Source organism: Anopheles moucheti, chromosome 3 (genome assembly GCF_943734755.1).
Source record: "Anopheles moucheti chromosome 3, idAnoMoucSN_F20_07, whole genome shotgun sequence".
Lineage (NCBI taxonomy): Eukaryota > Metazoa > Arthropoda > Insecta > Diptera > Culicidae > Anopheles > Anopheles moucheti.
Window position 1 is genome coordinate 30,953,248 of NC_069141.1, and position 18,168 is coordinate 30,971,415.

Genomic DNA, 18,168 nt, shown 5'->3' on the forward strand with positions numbered 1-18,168 from the left:
GGAGTTATTTTTAGTACCACTCTTGCGTCTTGTTGAGGGCGGAACTGAACGAAAGTCCTACAGATGCGGACCAAGCACCAGGAAATAATCATAACGACGTGCAACTGCTTCTCCTTCAGGAGCCGTATCCTGCCGTGTTGCGTATGTTTAATCCCATCCTTTGGTGCAGGAGTATGTAACCGAACCCAAGGCTGCTCCGTACATGTATTGGTGGGACAATAATTGCATTACTCGAGTTCGTATTGTATTCAAATTTTAATACCCAACCCCCCGTCCCGAAGATCCATTTCGGACCCACTCGTGCAGGCGAGAAGTAGTGACATCAATTTGTGAACCGTCAGGCGAATATTTGTGACACATTTTCATGCGAGAATGGCAAAACGGAAAGCCCCCAAAAAAATGGGAAACCCCGAAAAAAGGACCACTCCAGCTACTTCTTAACCTTCGAGTGGATGAGGAGAAAATATGATGCATGACGGTTGGTAAACCGTATCCTCCGAGCTGCCAAACGAGAGTACGGCTGCGAGAGGATGCCCGGGAGTCATCGTCATCACCGTGGCACACTGCCTGGTGAGGACACTTGAGTTATTATGGCGATTTTTGGGCTACCACTTCCGACGAATAAAAAGAGGGAAGCAGGAAGCAACAAAAAAAACATAACCACCCCACTCAGTTTCGGGGTGTGTGTGTGTGTGTGTGTGTGGGTCCACTTGAATTTTGGCAAGACGCATGACGTGACTGGTGCCACACTTTAACGGTGGTATAGCTAAAGGGTCCCAGTCATGCAAAGGCGGAGTCTCTTGGTCGAGTTTCTTTTGTTCTCATAGTCAAATTTTGAGTCAAGTTTCTTTCGAGTAGACAACCGACAGGAAGACGAACTTCAACCTTCACGCACACACTCTCACCGCATGGTATATAAAGCGGCGCGTAACCACGCCCGCTTCAGTCGCCCGGCGGCTTTTGCAGCGTGTGGACCTACGCCGGATCGTAGCAAAAATATGATTCTATGCAAAAAAAAAGGGGGGTGGGGGAACCAGCACCACTCTCTGGCTCTCTCGTGAGAGCCGTTATCAGAGAATGATACTCTTTTTCCCCATATATTTGCGTGGCGATAGTGCTGTAATGAAAGAGAATATTGGATTAAGTCGGTCGAGCAGCAGCAATAGGTACATCCTTCAGGGTCGCGCGAGTAGCTTGGCTCACGTGCGTTGCAAACGGTTTATAAACAAAGCCTAACGGGAAGGATTTTTGTCATTGAAAATTTTGAAAAACATTCAAATGGCTTGGCGATTGGCTGTTTTTAAATAAACCATAAAATTTAAGGCATTTTGAAATAATTTTTGCATTGAAAAATAATGAAAAAAAATTTTTGGTATAAGTTTTAGAACTTTTCAAACACCATAGAAAGATGTATTATTTTATTCTTTACATTTTTGTAGAACATCATTTTTATCTATCTCTGCTACTTTTCTAGTTATTCTTAAAAATATGTAAAAATTGTGGAAAAATCAGCACTAATATGTATAGAAAAACTACATTTCTTATTCTTAACCACTTTGTAGAACAATGTATGTATCTAACACTTAAACTTTTCCTGCTATTGTTAAATACTCCCGTGTGTTACCGATCGCCACAAAGCAATGTCTTCGAATGTATCAAATTATACCTAGTTTTGATCATTGAATTTGTGCGCTTGTCCTTCAAATATCTTAGGAAAAAGTGTTCCAATTGTTTAGTTAAAGTGTTGCCAATACTTTACAACCGATGGTTTATAAATAAATAATAATTTAAGTACGATTAAATGCAGAAATCCACACACGCCAGTCAGTTGGACGCTTTAAATGAGAGGTTGAATATGTGGGCTTCGAGCCGCATATGCTGAGCTGCAAGGCGCGTAAGCTGCATGGACAAAATTTAACTCTAGGTCGGCAGACGCGAGCACAGTACACAGGTACCTGTCGACACACGCGTTATCGGTCGGTCGCTTTGAATGTGTTCGCCTATGCGTACATAGGCGCGTAAGCTGCAAGGACAAAATTTTACTCTAGGTCGGCAGACGCGAGCACAGTACACAGGTACCTGTCGACACACGCGTTATCGGTCGGTCGCTTTGAATGTGTTCGCCTATGCGTACATAGGCGCGTAAGCTGCAAGGACAAAATTTTACTCTAGGTCGGCAGACGCGAGCACAGTACACAGGTACCTGTCGACACACGCGTTATCGGTCGGTCGCTTTGAATGTGTTCGCCTATGCGTACATAGGCGCGTAAGCTGCAAGGACAAAATTTAACTCTAAGTCGGCAGACGCGAGCACAGTACACAGGTACCTGTCGACACACGCGTTGTCGGTCGGTTGCTTTGAATGTGTTGGTGCGTTGCGATATCCGTATACGCGCGATGGAGGGCGTGGATCGCGTACCGTGATTTTGCGTGTGTATCACGTGTGTGTTCGATTTTTTATCTCGCGTCGCATGTAGGCCAGAACGAGAGATCCGAATAAAAAATGGATGGGAGTGGTCCAATTGCTGGTTGGGGTGTAACTACCCCCCATTGTACTTGAAACGCTGCAACGTTGGCACACATTTGGTACGGCTCTCATTTGCCCAAAATAATGCACCAACTGAGAGCTGATTACATTTTTAAATGCTTAAAATTCTGAAGTAATTTTAGCTGCTTCTCGTAAGGATACGCGGAGTGGTGGCATCCAGCATCCGTCGAGTTGTTGAATGAGCGCGAGATGCCGGAGTGTCATCCCGTCATTAAATCGAGTACGGCCCGAGGGCGAATGGGAGGAGGGTGGGGGGGGGGGGGGGTGTCGGCGCGAATGAAGTTCAGTCAACCAAGGTGAACGTAATTTCATTTGCAAACCCGGCGGGGTGGTCTGCTGGCGTGAAAATTGTCCTGCCGTTGTTTTTTTTTTGTTGCAACATTTCGGTGCTCACTATCACCCCGAAATGGGGTTTTATTTATAAGTGTGAACGGAAATTGAAAACGCCATAATAAATAGTTTGCTACTTTGAAGGGAAAACCCAGGGCGGTGCGGGGTTTTTATGTTGATCGTAAAATGTGTGGAACTTAGCATGGTTCTATGCTCCAGGGTTCGTCAATGTAGAAACCTTTACTGATGAATTTTCTATGGATAAAGCACGGCGAATTAATTTCCTGCATTTCAAATCTGAATTTCAGTAAATAAAATTTTAACGCAAGTAACTTAAGCCCTGCTTTCAATAAATTATCATCTAAATAATTATACGACTCATAATACGCTATATTTTTCGGGTCCCACCAAGAAAATGTAATGAACTAAGGCATTTTATATGCTTCAAAATTCAACAACAAAACATTGTTTCAATAATTTTAGCATATACTTTACAATATACAATTTATACAGTTTGCCAACCCCTGCCACTGAATCCTGATTCCTTCTCCAAATCCCTCATCCTCTACCCATCCGGCTCGCCGCAAACTACAAGCGGCATTTTCCGAGCGTAATAATTTCCACTTTTCGTATTTCTCATCTTTGGCGCTACGACATTCCATTGGTTTGTTAATTTTTACCCTATTCCATCTCGCTTCTCGCCCGCAGGACTACACCACACCGCTCATACTGGCTGCCGCCGGTGGACATACAGCTTGCGTCATCGAGCTACTGGAACAGGGTGCCGATCCGAATGCCCGGCGAGTGGTAAGTAATGCCTCTCGGTTCCCCGGTGCCTTGTGGAACGTGATACAAATTATAATATTCGTTAGCGTGAGCGTGAATCATCCCGTGCGCTTGAAATCAATGGGAAATGGAACTAGGAAAATCGTTCCCAACTAGTTTTGCTCCAACCCCGAACAAAAAAGGAAGCTTTTCTAGTTTTTTTTTTTTGTATATGAAAAATGTAATGTGAAATTCTTTAGCTTCAGCGAAGCGATGTGATTTTTTTGTTGTTACTTTTCTTCTCACGCGGGAAGCGAGACCGGTGAAATTTGTGGATTCACATTTGCCCGGATATCGAGCGAGAGTGTCCAGCTGGGGAGGGAGGTGGTTTCATTCCGGCCCGGTAAAATGTTGAGCCTTCCTTCCGGTGTTCACATCCTTTCCAGCTGGTTAATTCCAGCCAGGAAACGAACCAAAGCGCGTTCCAGTTTGAATTTTGTTGCTAGTTTATGGATTCGGGTGAATGGAAAATATTTCCCCCTTTCGCACGATATATAATGCTCCTGTCGAATGTGTAACACACACTTAGCCCCGTTGCTGGGTTGGTAGAAATGGTTCTACCGAAATTGGCAACAGAAAGCTGAGCGAGAAGTACAAATAGATGTACGAGACAAGCGTCTGCCGATGTGGCGGTATGGAATGTTACATATATTATATTTTCCATCATCCCGACGGTCTCGTTTTGCACTTAAACCCGACCATAATCATCTGATGTTTAATGTCATTTTTTGGCAAAAGTTGAAACATTACTGAAATATTTCATCCCCATCACACCGGGACAGACGAACAAAGACATCACATCACGTTTGGCGGCTACTAAATGTGTCGAGCAGCAGCTCATTGCACAGTGGAAGCATGAAACGACGGTTGAAAACTCAGCAAAACAAGAGCAAAGCAGTGTTCTGAGCTCGAAAATGTATTGCCCATCAAGCAGGCAGTAGTTTTCGAAACCATTTCGTGATGGAAGAAAGGGACAAGTTATGGGTTACCATGGGAAAAATGAATTTTTACATTAAAACTCACCCCCGACAGTCGTGGGAGATGTGGCCAGACGAGGGATCCATTTTTTCTTGCCATGATAACCCCGGTGTGTGTGTCCCCTCTGTGTGTGATGGCCCGATGGACCAACTGGACCTGCTGACATGGGCGACAACGGCACTACTTTCCTACCGATACAGCAGGTTGCTATAGTTACCGCACCAAATTGGAACACTGTTGTTTGCATCTGCTGTACATGTTACAGCATACATTTTTTTTTATTGCTGTCCGCTTTTAGTGACCCGAAAGAGGAAGGGTTTTCCCGTTGGCGCACGATGAAGGCATACCACTAACCTCCGTTTCGATTCGCTTCTTTTCTGCTCTCTCTCTCTGGTACGTTTCAGACCGGTACGACGGCGCTGTTCTTCGCTGCACAGGGTGGCTTCGTGGATGTTGCTAGGATACTGCTAAAGGCGGGCGCACCGGTCGACTGTTCGTCCGTGGTAAGTAACTTGGCCGGGTGAAGGATAATGCTGTTGACGAGTTTATTAATTTTTTACATACAAATGCAACCGTATCCGGTGCGGAAATCAACATTAGCGAAGTGGGCGCTTTAGACGGGGTGGTTAAAGGATAGCGTAAATAATGGTTGTAAATCGGTACCGGCAAGCTGTTGAATACATTTCTAAGTAATAAATTTGTATTATGCAAATGTATTGTACAAAGTACAATATTATGCAAAGTCGTGGTATGACGTAAAATTAATTAAAAGACATCATATTCGTCCAGATACTCGCAACACTTTTATACTGTTTGGTGGGACAAGATTGACGTCATGTATTGTGAGTCAACAACAAAGTTGTTGGCTTAAAATATTAAAGCTTTAAGCTTTATTGTTACCTTTCAATCAATGTAGTATTCTTTCTCACAACCACTGAATTTTAAAATAAATAGAATGCATTGTTTGCAAAACTGTCGAAGTAAATTAAAACCAAAACATGAATAGCATCTGCGCACAACGGGGACAAAATAACATGTTATGCAAAGAATGCACTTTTCTTTCGCGCGATCCTCCGTAAAGTGATCCTCCCACCTGAGTGAGAGAGGGATGTTCGGTTTTCTCTTTACTTTAATTAAATCTTTCGTTATTGTTTTCTGATACTTTTTTTGTTGTTTTCCTTTGTCACCTGGTTTGAAACGTCCGCTACACCGCGTTACGGTTCGCCATACTCCATTTATGATGATGTCCTGGTGGATGATGATGTTGTTTAATGTGCGTTTTTGTTTCTTTTCTTGTCTCATATTTTTTTTCTTCTTCCCTTCTAGGACGGTGGGACACCCCTGTTCGTTGCCTGCCAGGGTGGCCACGAAGCCATGGTGAGCGAGCTGCTAAGCCACGGTGCCAACGTGCAGGCCTGCATGAAGGTGAGTTTCGGTTTCGTAATTAGTTTTCATTATTTCACCTCGGATTACTTCCACCAAGCTGTCTCAGAGACGGTTGCGATGCCACCGATGCCGATGCTTCCGTGTAATAACTCGCCGCCTCCGGGACGGATCTGGACACGGCTTACGGTAGCTGGTCGTCTGCGTTCGGAGTGTGTTTTACTTTTTGCTTCTTCGCTTGCCTCAATCCACCGGCCCCACGCTGGCCGGAAAATTTCCATTGGCCTGCGAAAATGGATCGCGTTGGAAAATTTCTTCCCGATCGAATCCTTGTTGCGGTGAAACAGGAAGTGCCTGCTGGGCGGTAGTGACGGTAAATTCAATCAAGGATTTTCTCGTCAAAAAAGTGCCGCTCGCGTATACCACACAAACACACACACCCATTTCCGCTTTTCCTCATTGGAAAAATCGTGGAAGGTGGTTTGACGGTGGCATCATGATTGGTGTTTAATTTACTCCTTTTTTCGGTACATGCCCTTCGGGAGCGTGATGCGGAGAAGGTCACGCGAGAGAGGAGGGATGCGGTGAAGCAACCAAGCTGACGATCATAAAAACCGATGTTGAACGTCTTAAGTTGATGGAGTTTTGGTACCGAAGCGAGGATGAGCCAACGGGGGCATGAGCATCTCGTTCCATCGCCCGATTCCCGTAGGCAACCGTGCATTTAAGTATTGGTTTTGATGAAGATTACGCACCCCATACCGCACCCGTCCATCGACTACTAGCGTGAAAGAGCCAGCAAGATGTACGGAAGGCAAGCAAAATTGCCCTCAGAAAACGTCGGCAAAGTTTTGATAACGATGTCGAAGATTATGTATCAGTTTTTGATGCGCGTTCATGTTCGAACATGGCACCGGAGATCGAACGTTCGATCTCATCGTGTATCACAGATGTGTGTGTGTGTGTGTGTGTGTGTGTTTGATTTTCCAACCCACGGGCCAGGCTACTCACCGTCTTCACCTCCGCAGCATCGTCTCAAGCGACCGACAGCCGCAGGAGTGTATTAAAAATTAACGTTCTACTTCATTAAAGTCCTCCTAATGGGCAAAAATTGCTTTTGCACATCGTGTAGCCCGCATCACCCTGCCCTCTCATTACGCTTATCGTACGTCTTCACGCCTTCATTTCGCCGTCTGCCTGCAGCCCTGCCCTCCCGCGCCCTGATTGATCCGTGTATTCCGTACACCGGAACGAAGACATCACCACCGAACTTTAGGATTAAGAACTTCCGAGTAGAGCGCGCACCCGGCAGAAGGCGTTTTTTTTGGGGGTGGATGGAGATTAAATTGAAGAAAAAGTGAAGTGAAAATAAAATATGCTACCATAATTTGTGCCCGAGCGCTTGTTTTGGAGCTTGGCTGCAAACGAGACGGATACGCCGCGGGAATGGTGGGCATGATGGGATGGGATGACGATTTGCAACCGGGCTTGCAGACTTTCCCGGCTCTGCAGCATTTTCATGCACACGCTCCTTGGGAAGTGGCGCATGTGGCCACTCGCTAAACACTTTCTCCCGCGACGGAGAGACGGTGGAACGGGGTGGGCACGTCGAGTTTTTCCGCCAACCATAAATTAATCATCGGTAAGAGGATGTCTTAGTTGCCTGGTTGTGGAAAAGAAGGGACCCTTCAAGACACGGGACAAGGGTGAACTGGTGGTGGAGTAATTAACATGTCACGGAATCGAGTTGTTTTGTGGGTGGTGGGAGGTAGCAGCATTACAAGCCGGATTACATGGCGCAGCGGTTCGGTGCGTTTGAAAGGGAAATGGTCCTTTGATAAATGAGCCGCACGGCAAACTTGTGCCTCGGTGTAGTTTTACAGCAAGGTTTTGCAAATCTGGTTCTAAAGAAACAGAGATTGGGCGAACCGTTGCTGTTGAATTTGTCCTTTTTTGGGCGCTGGAGAGTCAGAAGTGGTGAGTGAGTGAGTGACGATTTGTTTGTAGTTAAATGGCAACTGTATTACATTAAAAACTAATATAGTGTATATAGGTACTAAAAACTAATACTGTGTTGTTGTGAAATATGTCTAAATACATTAATTATACGCTAACATTCGCCTCTTTGCTTTACACCATTTGAACATTTATCCCAGTTCCCTTACTTCATCACAAACTATTCCATAGTTCAATATTCTTAACAAAGTTCCAAATATTGCTTTCATTTTTAGTTTTTTTTTTAGCTAAAATATTATCTAAATTATTCTAAATCTAAATTATCTCTTTCTTTGACACATCTTGTGCTGGATATGTGCAAGGATATGTCTAACTGTTTTCTCCAAATGTTCACACGTAATGAACATCTTTCAGGATCCGTTTTCAGTATCCGGTATGACATCATTTAATATAATATTTTGTTTGTAGCATATAAATAAGGTTACTGTGGCAACAGTTCTTCAAGGATCTTCGCTGAGAGGGTTGAGAATTCTACTCGTATCCTTACAGGTCTTGTAGTAGTTTAGATTCTTCCATTATTCAGAGCAATTCTATGCAATCTTTTTTCCATTTGAAACAAATTGAAATTGTGATTAAGATTCTTTTTCTTCTACTTGATCGTCACAACAAGTTCAAGAGGTATGGGCCTGTAATTTCTGGCTTTCTTTGACTTTATTTATTCGTAGCCGGATAGTCAGACTTACGTAGGATTACGTAGGAGTACGTAGGATTTTTCCGAATGGGATTTTGGACCGGTCCTGTCATGTGAAGACCGGGTCGCCCCAAATAATGAGTGTGATTCTAATTAATATTTGCAATTCCAAACTCTCTCCAAACTTAATCTCAACAACCAGATCATATTGGATGCATATTGGAAGCTTCCAGTAGCACATATCTCTTACAAAAGACCTTACAAAGTTGCTTACCATTCTGAGAATCTATCACATTCTTATAATTGTTGAATACATCCCTGAAGCCCGTGGAAAACTCTGAATCAACGTAAAGAAATATTCGGTTGATCTTGTACACTCTCACCGTAATAAAATGCTAAACTTGTTATTTATTAATATGCAAATAATATGTCTTCTCACTGCAATAATCAAGGAATTTCTTTTGCACTTTTATCGGACACAGATTTTGTGGAAGATCCTCTTGCATTTACATTTTAACTGGACTTTATATAAATTCTATGTATCCAAAATGGCATAAGAGGTAACTTACTGAAGCGTAGAACATGTCTTTAAAATGACACCAGACAACCGAATCCCAATCCTAATTATGTGCATATGAGTAAGGCAACTAGTAGATGTGTCATTGAAGGCTTTTTACGATCCAATTCATGTATTTTAATCAAATTTACTCAAGCTGCCAAAAGATAGATTACCCTATGACGACCAAGGTAATTCATTATGAGTTATTTTATTGTTTGTATAAAATGTAGTGCAATCATCACTACTATAGCAAACCATTTGATACACCTATTAGGCAAATTAAATATTTTCTCACTGTAATGCTGCAAACACGGAATGGAAATGGAAACCGTTCGCTATTTGCTATGCACAATCAAAGCGCTAACAGTGAGTCACGTTCGTGTCTAACAACCGTCCGCCGAACCCAGCCGCTGCTGCTGCATTGATTGAAACGTCATAAAATGCATTTATTGTTGTGCGTATGCCAAATCCCTTTTATTCCCTTTCCGTATCCAATCAATCTCCGGTACACACACACACACACATCTCGATAGAGCATATAAAAATGCTAGAGCAATGAATTCCGTCGTGCCGAATCGGGTTTCGCAATTGGGCATTAAAAATCGTGGCAGCAATTCCCGTACCAAAAACTACAAAAAACCGTTAACGACATTGCAGCGCGCAGCGGTGAGGACGCTGTGTTCACAAATCATAAAATTTTCCACCACAATCCGGCAATCGGGCGAAACGGGTCGGTCGGTGGTTTTGGGCAGGGATAGTTTACCTTCTCTGGCCTTCTTTTTTTCCTCGTTGGCATTCACTCTTTCTTACTCGAGCGCGCTAACAGAGCGTTCAGCATAATCGAAAATATCGGCCCGCCCGATGCCTCCCCCTCTCACTATCCCCCTTAACTCGTTAGAGGGTTACGATAGTTTTCCTGTTTCGCCTTTTACGCCGAGAACCGGCGGTGTCCGCCCCGGGTTCTGGAAACGAGCCGTTTCTTAGCAACGATGTTTATGAGTTTATTACATGATTAAGACGCGCGTACCATCACCACCACCGGCGGCAGCAAGGCGAGGGCCGGAGATGCGGCACGATTCGTCCCTTCCCGGGGTTTTTGGTGTTTGGCCATCGCCGTTTGCCGCAGGCATCCGGCGAAGCATCATTTGCTTGCTGTCGGTTGCGCTCGGTGCTATGCAGCGGCCACAGCCAGCCGACGCCACCCTTGTTAAAACTCGTGAACATTGTAATCAACGATGACTTTTGAACGACGGCCCACAGCAGCATAAGCGAAAAACGGTCCTAAAGATGCTCCCTTTTGCATTCGGAGTGGTTCGAAAAATTTCGGTGTTCTAGGCAACCGGCCGAATCGGAGGGAAAAATCGGATTGGATTTCATTTCCGATGGCCGCTGGTTGGTTGGTTGCGTCGCGGTAAGCGTAAATGGTGAAGCAGTTCGGGGTAGGGTGGATGAGCTGAAATTAGTTTCAGCCGGCCGGGCCATGTCCATTCAACCCAACCCCGGGGTTTCCCTTTCGCAAAGTACACACCGGCGGTGTGCCGTCCGGAGGCGGACCGAGAGAGGAGAACGAAATAATTCCATCCCAATTTCCAGGTCTCGTTCCAGATCTCGGAGACGACGCGCAATCCGATACCAAAATGCAAAATGCGGAAGGAGCACGGTCAGTGAGCGTGGGACCCACCATAAAACGACGGCCGGCGCCGCATGCACCTTATACAATTCTAATGAAACGAAGATAAATGATGCATGTGGACAATTTAGATTTTAATGGAAATTTTGCTTAATAGAACGTAAAAAAGAGCCATTCGGGCACTTAAAATGCGTCCAGGATATTGAGAAAAGGACACCGCCGGTGTGTTGTCTCTCTCTCTCTCGATATTCTGGTTTTGTTCGTTAAGTGACACAATTTCTTCACTCGCCTCGCTGTGCGCTGTGGGATAATATCTCCCAAGAGTAGGAAATGTTGACTGGCACACGTGTACTCTCCACGTGGATGAGAAGGATGCAGGTGCAGGATGATAATTTATGTCCTGGAGATGTGAAAAATGCTGAAGGAAGTAGTTTATTTCTTGGAGATGTAAATTCTTACTTGGAACTTGACTCTTTTTACTAGTAAACGTCAGTTGGATGACAAATTTTGGTTATGATTTCTTATAGCATCCTTGAGGAGGTATCCTCAAGCTAAAGTCCAGTTCTTATATTGGAAAATTGTTTAATAATAGCTCAGCTTTTGCTAATTAAAAGGAGTCCCCGAAGGTATAACCACGATTTAAAAGTTAGACAAAAAATAAAATCTTTTCTAGAAACGGAATGTTTATTTGATAAATAGAGTTGGAGGAGTGTTCTGTACTATTTCCAAAAAAACAAAAATAAATAATAATAATCGTATGCTAATGATTGCACTTTTGATCTGACGCCTCCCATCAGGTTCAGCACAGACTTGTCCCGAACGATTTTTGACACTTTCTTCCAGTCTTTTTGAAAACTGTCGATGTCCTCCGCAGCTTTCTCAATTGTGCCACGATTTGCGTCCAAAATAACTCGATCGGTCTGGCATCAGGGCAGTTCGGGAGATTCATTTTCTTCGGCACGTACCTTACCTCATGTTCTTCATACTATGCGATCGTGTCTTTGGCATAGTGGACAGAGGCCAAATCTGGCCAAAACAACACTGGACCAGCATGTTTTCGTTTCATGGGCAGCAAACGTCGATTCAAACACTCCCGGGTGTCGGGATCGGTCCTCATCGTCTCCGTTATCACTAAACGGTTCGGACATCATCCCGCATTCGCAAATGGTTTGCCACAACATCGCCTTTTTTCCGAATTGTTCGAGAAATATAGATTTGTCGGCTTCTTCGACGTCCTGGCTTTCAGGCACGGTGTAATATTGACTCCCCGGAAGAGTTTTGTAGTCAAAATTTAAGTAACAACTCATCATCCGTCACGATGCATGATTATTGACGTACAGCTTCCGAGCCCGATATTTTATTAACGCATGAGGCCTGTTTTGTACTCCGTTTCGGTTTCTTATATTTCTTATACGTTTTTAAATTCAATCTTGTCTTGGCACGTTGGATGTTACTGCTTGATATGCCCAGTTTTTGAGCCACATCGCGAATGGAATTTTCCTTTCTTTGCTCGAACGCTTTTGCTATGTCCCGGTCCAACCGCTGATCGACAGGACCAGAATTTCGGCCACTTTTCGGCGAAGCTCGATTCTCGAAGCTGGACTCCTCCCGAAACTTTTGGATGGGGGTTCCTACGGCTCCGATACTCACACCTTCCGATTTCGCTAATTGACTTAACGAAATGTCAGGAGTCGAGCACCATTTGTGCTTTTGCGCTTTTCGACGGAAATGCCTCGCATTTCAACAGACGCTATTGAAAACAAATAGTTTTAACGCACTAGCTAGTACCTCTGAATGTAAACAATCAAGCATATCAAGAATCAGCTGTTTTACGCCATCCGTTTACTAGATACGTCACGTAGAAATCGTGCTTATACTTTCGGCGACACCCTTTATAACATCAGTTTTTTGGCAGATCTTTAAATGATCAACCCAGTACCGTCCATGAAATAAATTGTAAATAAAGCTAGTTCCGGCATGACCTTCTTAAAATTTATGAAGCTTAAAATTAGTACAGGCAGTCCCCGAGATACGCGGTTCCTCTTATACGCGGACTTGGAGATACGCGGTTTTTGGAAATTTGACAGCTGAGCTAGTTTGTAGCACAAAAACTAAGCAAAAATATGAAAATTGGTCGAAAATACCTTTTTTTGTCACATAAAACCTTTATTTCCAACTTATTTTAATGTATTTCTGCTTAAAATCGCCTGATTCGGTGAAAAATCCAGAGAAGGAAGTCGACTCTGTGACTTTGAAGTATAAACGAAATTGGACCAGAATTCGACTTACGCGGAAATTCGAGTTACGCGGATTTTCCCCGGTTTTAGCGGTCCGCTATAATAGCGTATCTCGGGAACTGCCTGTACTTACTTAAAATACCTTACTACGCCACATGAAATGCCATAAGCTTCCCATCAGCTCCATCATTCGCCCAATTTATCACCGTCCATAAATGTCTATCATTCCATGGCAAGAGTTGTGTGAGGACGAAAGTGTTGTAAATACGATAAGTGACCAGTTTTTATTGCTCTTATTACCCTTCAATATGCTAGTTTGCCTGGTGCTGTATGTATACGAAAACCGAGTGCAATTCCTATTCCTAGCTATAAAAAGTTACGTTTTGCATATGATTCTAACGACTCCTGAAACCGGGGCATCGTTGCATAGCTTCTGTGACCGATTTCTTCGATCGTTCGAATGAAAGATGTAATCTTGCAAAATTTCTTTGTGGGATGGCACACGATTCCACTTTTTCTATCCCAATTTTGGCCTTAAAATTCCCCATGACGATCCAGCAGCCTATCAGAGCGTGGGTAAGTAGGTCGATTCTGAGCGAGAAGATGGTAAAGTGAAAAATTGGCACGATTACCCGAGCTTCTTTTGCCTTCCGAGAAGGTAGGGTTTGCTTAGAAAGTAACGAACCACCATATATAACCACCGAGCAGAAGGATTCACCGGGTGGGCCTCTTCAGGTGCGGTTTCACAGCAAAGAGGAAAAAAAAGGAACAAGAATGCCCCCAGAAAACCATCAAAAGATGTGTCCCGAAATGCAGCGCCTTTACGAATTTGTCCCGCAGAATTCTGCCCCCTGTTTTCCCCGGGCCCTTCGAGTGGGGCAAAAATCATCAAGAATTATGAAAAGGTTTTTGCTCAATGAGAAGAGCGTGTGCGCCATTTTTTTTTCTTCTACTTCCACCGCGTCCGTATTGGGGCGCCCGCGGGATTAATTTGCTTGCGGTTCTGCAGGCTCGTCGGATCGTCGGATCGGTGGCACGCAAAAGACACGCGGGACAAAGCGGGAAGGGAGAAGTAGTTCACGCCCGGCAATACTCTCGTACAATTCGAGCGCTCTGCCGACGAGCACTGTTGTGGTTTGGTGTGGCTGTTGGCGTTTTTAAGCTGGTTTGAAGCCCACTGGAACCGCATCTTCCACTTCCTTCGTCCATCATCATCATCATCACCATCAGCTGTCCGAAAGGGATGCTTGTTTTTTGGTTTGGGGTCGGTAATTTATAGAAGTCTTCTCGGGAAGGGATTTAGGTCAGGTCCGTAACTGTAAATTGGTTGATTTACTACCAAACACTCCCCCATCGCTGGTGGTTGGCGGTGTTGAGGGTTGGTTGGGTTTTTTCTGCGAGGCTGTGTGCAATTTCCTCCACTAGAATGTTGCAGGTCACACCCGAAGGTCTTTCCCTGAAGCATGCCACCTTCCCGCTTCGCGTGCATACATAACCACAAAACTCCATCCACCAGTGTGTCGTCGTCGTCGTCTAATGATGGTTAAGTCGGCTCGGTTGCGGATTGCTTTAGACCGTAGACCATCGTATTGGGCATTACTCTTGTCAGCCGGAACTCATTTTTTTAGTGCCGTGGGAGAAAATTTTCGCACCCACCTTTAAAAGTGGTCTGGCCTCCCAAGTAGACGAGAATGAATCGGTTCCTGGAAGTTTACGATACCCAAAATTTATCATTCCACACTTTGTGTCTCATTGCTGCTCAGAATTACTCATCTTCCATCTTCGCCATCACTCTTATTTTCACAGGACCGTGCTACACCGCTGTTCATAGCGGCGCAGAACGGGCACAGTTTGGTGCTGAAGTTGCTGCTCGCTGCTGGTGCGAACCCGGACGCACCCCGGAACGATGGCGCCACACCGCTGTGGATAGCGGCACAGATGGGCCACGATCATGTCGTCAAGATATTGCTTCATAATGGAGCCGTGGTCGATGCGGTACGATGCGTAAGTAATAGTAGTACGTACGAAGTGTCTCCACTCCTGATGTTGATGTATCTTTTCTTCCGTACCTCGCAGGATGGAGCAACGGCACTGTTCAAGGCGGCACACAAAGGACACAGTGCGGTCGTGCACGAGCTGCTCAAATTTCGACCAGCGCTCGGCAAACTTGCCAACGGTGAAACAGCGCTCCATGCCGCCGTGATGTTTGGCCATCTCCCAATCGTAAAGCAGCTGGTAGCGGCCGGTTCGGACTACACCATCGCGAACCAGGATGGCTATACGCCACTGCAAGTTGCACGGCAACAAAAGTTCGCCTCCGTTCATCAGTACTTGAAGGAACGCGAGCAACAGCCGCACGGTGGTGGAGGAACACCGAAAAGAACGGTTCCATCGAACCAAAGCAAAACATCTAAAGGTGCTGGAGCAGCATCACTAGCTATCACGGGCTAAAACACTCACACAGTGTGTCGCTTGTTACCCGGGCACAGGCAGACCGCTCCATGCAAAGGGTGTTTGTGTGTGCCGGACGCTCAAATCCTTCCAAGTGTTTTGTTATTTAATCTTTACTCAAACAATCTTAAACATTATTTAGTGTGTAGTATAGGGATCGTTCCCATGCAGTTGTGTCTTCCTTTTTAGACTACATGTCCACTGGGGAGGAACACTTGGAAGATGCTTTCAAATAGTCGGGACATAAATGCTCCTCCATTATCGTAGCCAAACGTTTTCCCGCATCGATGTGCTCCAACTAATTCGTCACAAAAAAAAAGTGAAACTTAATAGAAATTTACCTACCGATACGTAAATGGTCCGGACGATCCTTTCCGGACAATGCAATGCACAAGTAGTTGTTGGTCGTGACGGTTCTTGAACAGCCATCGGTATGTTATGCGACCATCACAATCATTTGCGGTTCCCCGATGTCGTTTTACGTTCATCCGTTATTATTGCCTGCACAGCTACCGCGAAGGGAGACGAAATATTATTTGACCCCTGACTACGAACAATCTGCCGGGCGCTTAACGGGCACCGGGATCGGCAAGCGAATGCTAGATAGCTGTAAAGATAGACAGGCTAAGAGAGCCCACTCCGTCCCCATAGGATCAAAGAACGCCACGTCGCGCTCTGCTAAACCGGTTGTACACCGGAAGTTTAGTGCACTCTGCTATTGACACATCCTCTCACACCGCACTCGGACCGGTTCGTTCGTCCCCGAATTTACTGCATACTTTTACCGGTACGACCGCAAATCGCGAAACCTTTCGCTAGTGGTGTAACGCTGCGGTTCCCCGTTCGGTGGACCGCCCGCTGTGAGTGAGATTGAAATCGAACATCAGAACGGGTACAACCACTTCAATGAAAATGTCCTGGGTCCTGCGCACCCTTCGGCACACGGGTATATATATATATAGCGAGGTACGCGAAAGATGACACCGCGGGAAAATGGATACCGTCGGTTGCAAAAACCCCGTTATTGCTGGCCTCCGAATGCCCATCATCATCATCATGCCCGACCACCAACGGTGCAGGGAAAATGAAAAACTTTCATCCCCAAGCACACACACACATACATACACGTGTGGGTCCTTTCATCCCGCCCAACGGGTACGGATATTGCGCATTGCGGACCAACAGTAGCAGGATAAGAGCAGGCAGCAAAAAAAAAGGCGGGAAAAAACATGCAAAACCAGACCAGAACGTTCTTCACCTGACACTATGTTGTGTGCCCGGTGGAAGAGTGCAAAGGGATGCATTGATTTGTGATGTGTGCGGCGCTGCAAATGGAAGGACGACACCGTTTTAGTGGATCACAGCGCAACGTTTGCGGGTGTAATGAAAGTGTTAATGTTGGAATGAAGCAAAGATACGGTTAACGCAAGCAATTTCCTTCCTTCCTTACGAAGCGTTTGGGATGTTGCTGTCCCCCAAAAAGCCGCTGTCCTCTTCTTCTAAATGCAATACCGAGCGGCAATAAGTGTTGCCGGAGGCCTTTTAAGTTCAGTGAAAAATTAGGGTACTGCTCGCGGTAGGTAACTTGTTGCTTGTTACGCCCCGAATACTAGTTCTAGTGCATCTAAACGCGAATAAATGTACGCATCCGAAGTGTTCGTGAGTGTTCGCCGATTTTGTCCAGCTGATATATCACAGACTCAGGTCCCGTCGGAGGATATCAAAAGGTGAGATAATTAATTGTTTGCTGAAAGTCCCTAAAGTTCCATAATTAATTTATGCTTCTCTTCTGCTTCTTTCAAAACAGCTTCATAAGAATGCGATATCCGAAAATATTAAAGGTACTTGATCTGCTTTTTTACTCCGGCTAACTCCAATGGTGGTAGTAAGTGTGTCCTATGCGTTATGTCCGTTATGTCCGTCTATGAACTTCGTATTGTTATTTTATTTTACAATTATTTTTAGCTCTCATTCAACTACTCTTAAGAGTTCTATTTCAATTCAACTGTCTTCTGGCCTTTCTTGACGTTTGTGGAAAAAAAAAGAGCAAGGAGGTGTCATCAACACTATTGGTGATTTATGGTCGGGAAATAACCTTTCGCAAGAATGACCTTTTCTTTGGGAAATTGTCATTAACGTTGACGGTTCTATTACGGATGGATTTACACAATCTGTCCAACGCATTTGTCTTCATGGTTGTGAGGAGTACCTGTTCCCAAGCCGATCACTACAATAATCGATCTTCAATGTGATCTATGGGAGAATAATAAAAAACCTGTGATTGCGCTTTCATTGAACATACAATCGGATGGATCATAAAAAAAACAGCTTCGGCTTCATATAAATCGTCTGCACGTTGACCCGTGTGTGATGGTGGTGTTTGCAAGAAATGCAATCAACCATCTCAACAATGTTAACTGAGCAAGCACACGCGCGGTGGCTCTCAGAGTTGTGGAGTTGCGGCAAGTTTTCTTTCACTACTCTGTTTTTTTTTTTGGGCTTTAGATGGCCGGACGGGATCAAAAGGATACGTTGCGTTTGTGTGAAGTGAAGCGAGCAGTGGGAAAGGATCGTGGTTAC

At 44.8% G+C, this 18,168-nt stretch overlaps 1 protein-coding gene across 1 annotated transcript in view; it reads left to right on the top strand.

Moving 5' to 3' along the window:
• Positions 1-17,227, top strand: part of LOC128301703 (ankyrin repeat domain-containing protein 29) — a 198,137-nt gene extending 180,910 nt beyond the window's left edge. Inside the window, exons 3-7 of the mRNA XM_053038296.1 lie at positions 3,587-3,685; positions 5,086-5,184; positions 6,008-6,106; positions 14,944-15,141; positions 15,214-17,227. Coding sequence (XP_052894256.1) covers positions 3,587-3,685; positions 5,086-5,184; positions 6,008-6,106; positions 14,944-15,141; positions 15,214-15,588 — 870 coding nt within the window. The 3' untranslated portion in view covers positions 15,589-17,227. The remainder of the gene's footprint in view (positions 1-3,586; positions 3,686-5,085; positions 5,185-6,007; positions 6,107-14,943; positions 15,142-15,213) is intronic.
• The last annotated feature ends 941 nt before the right edge of the window (positions 17,228-18,168 follow it).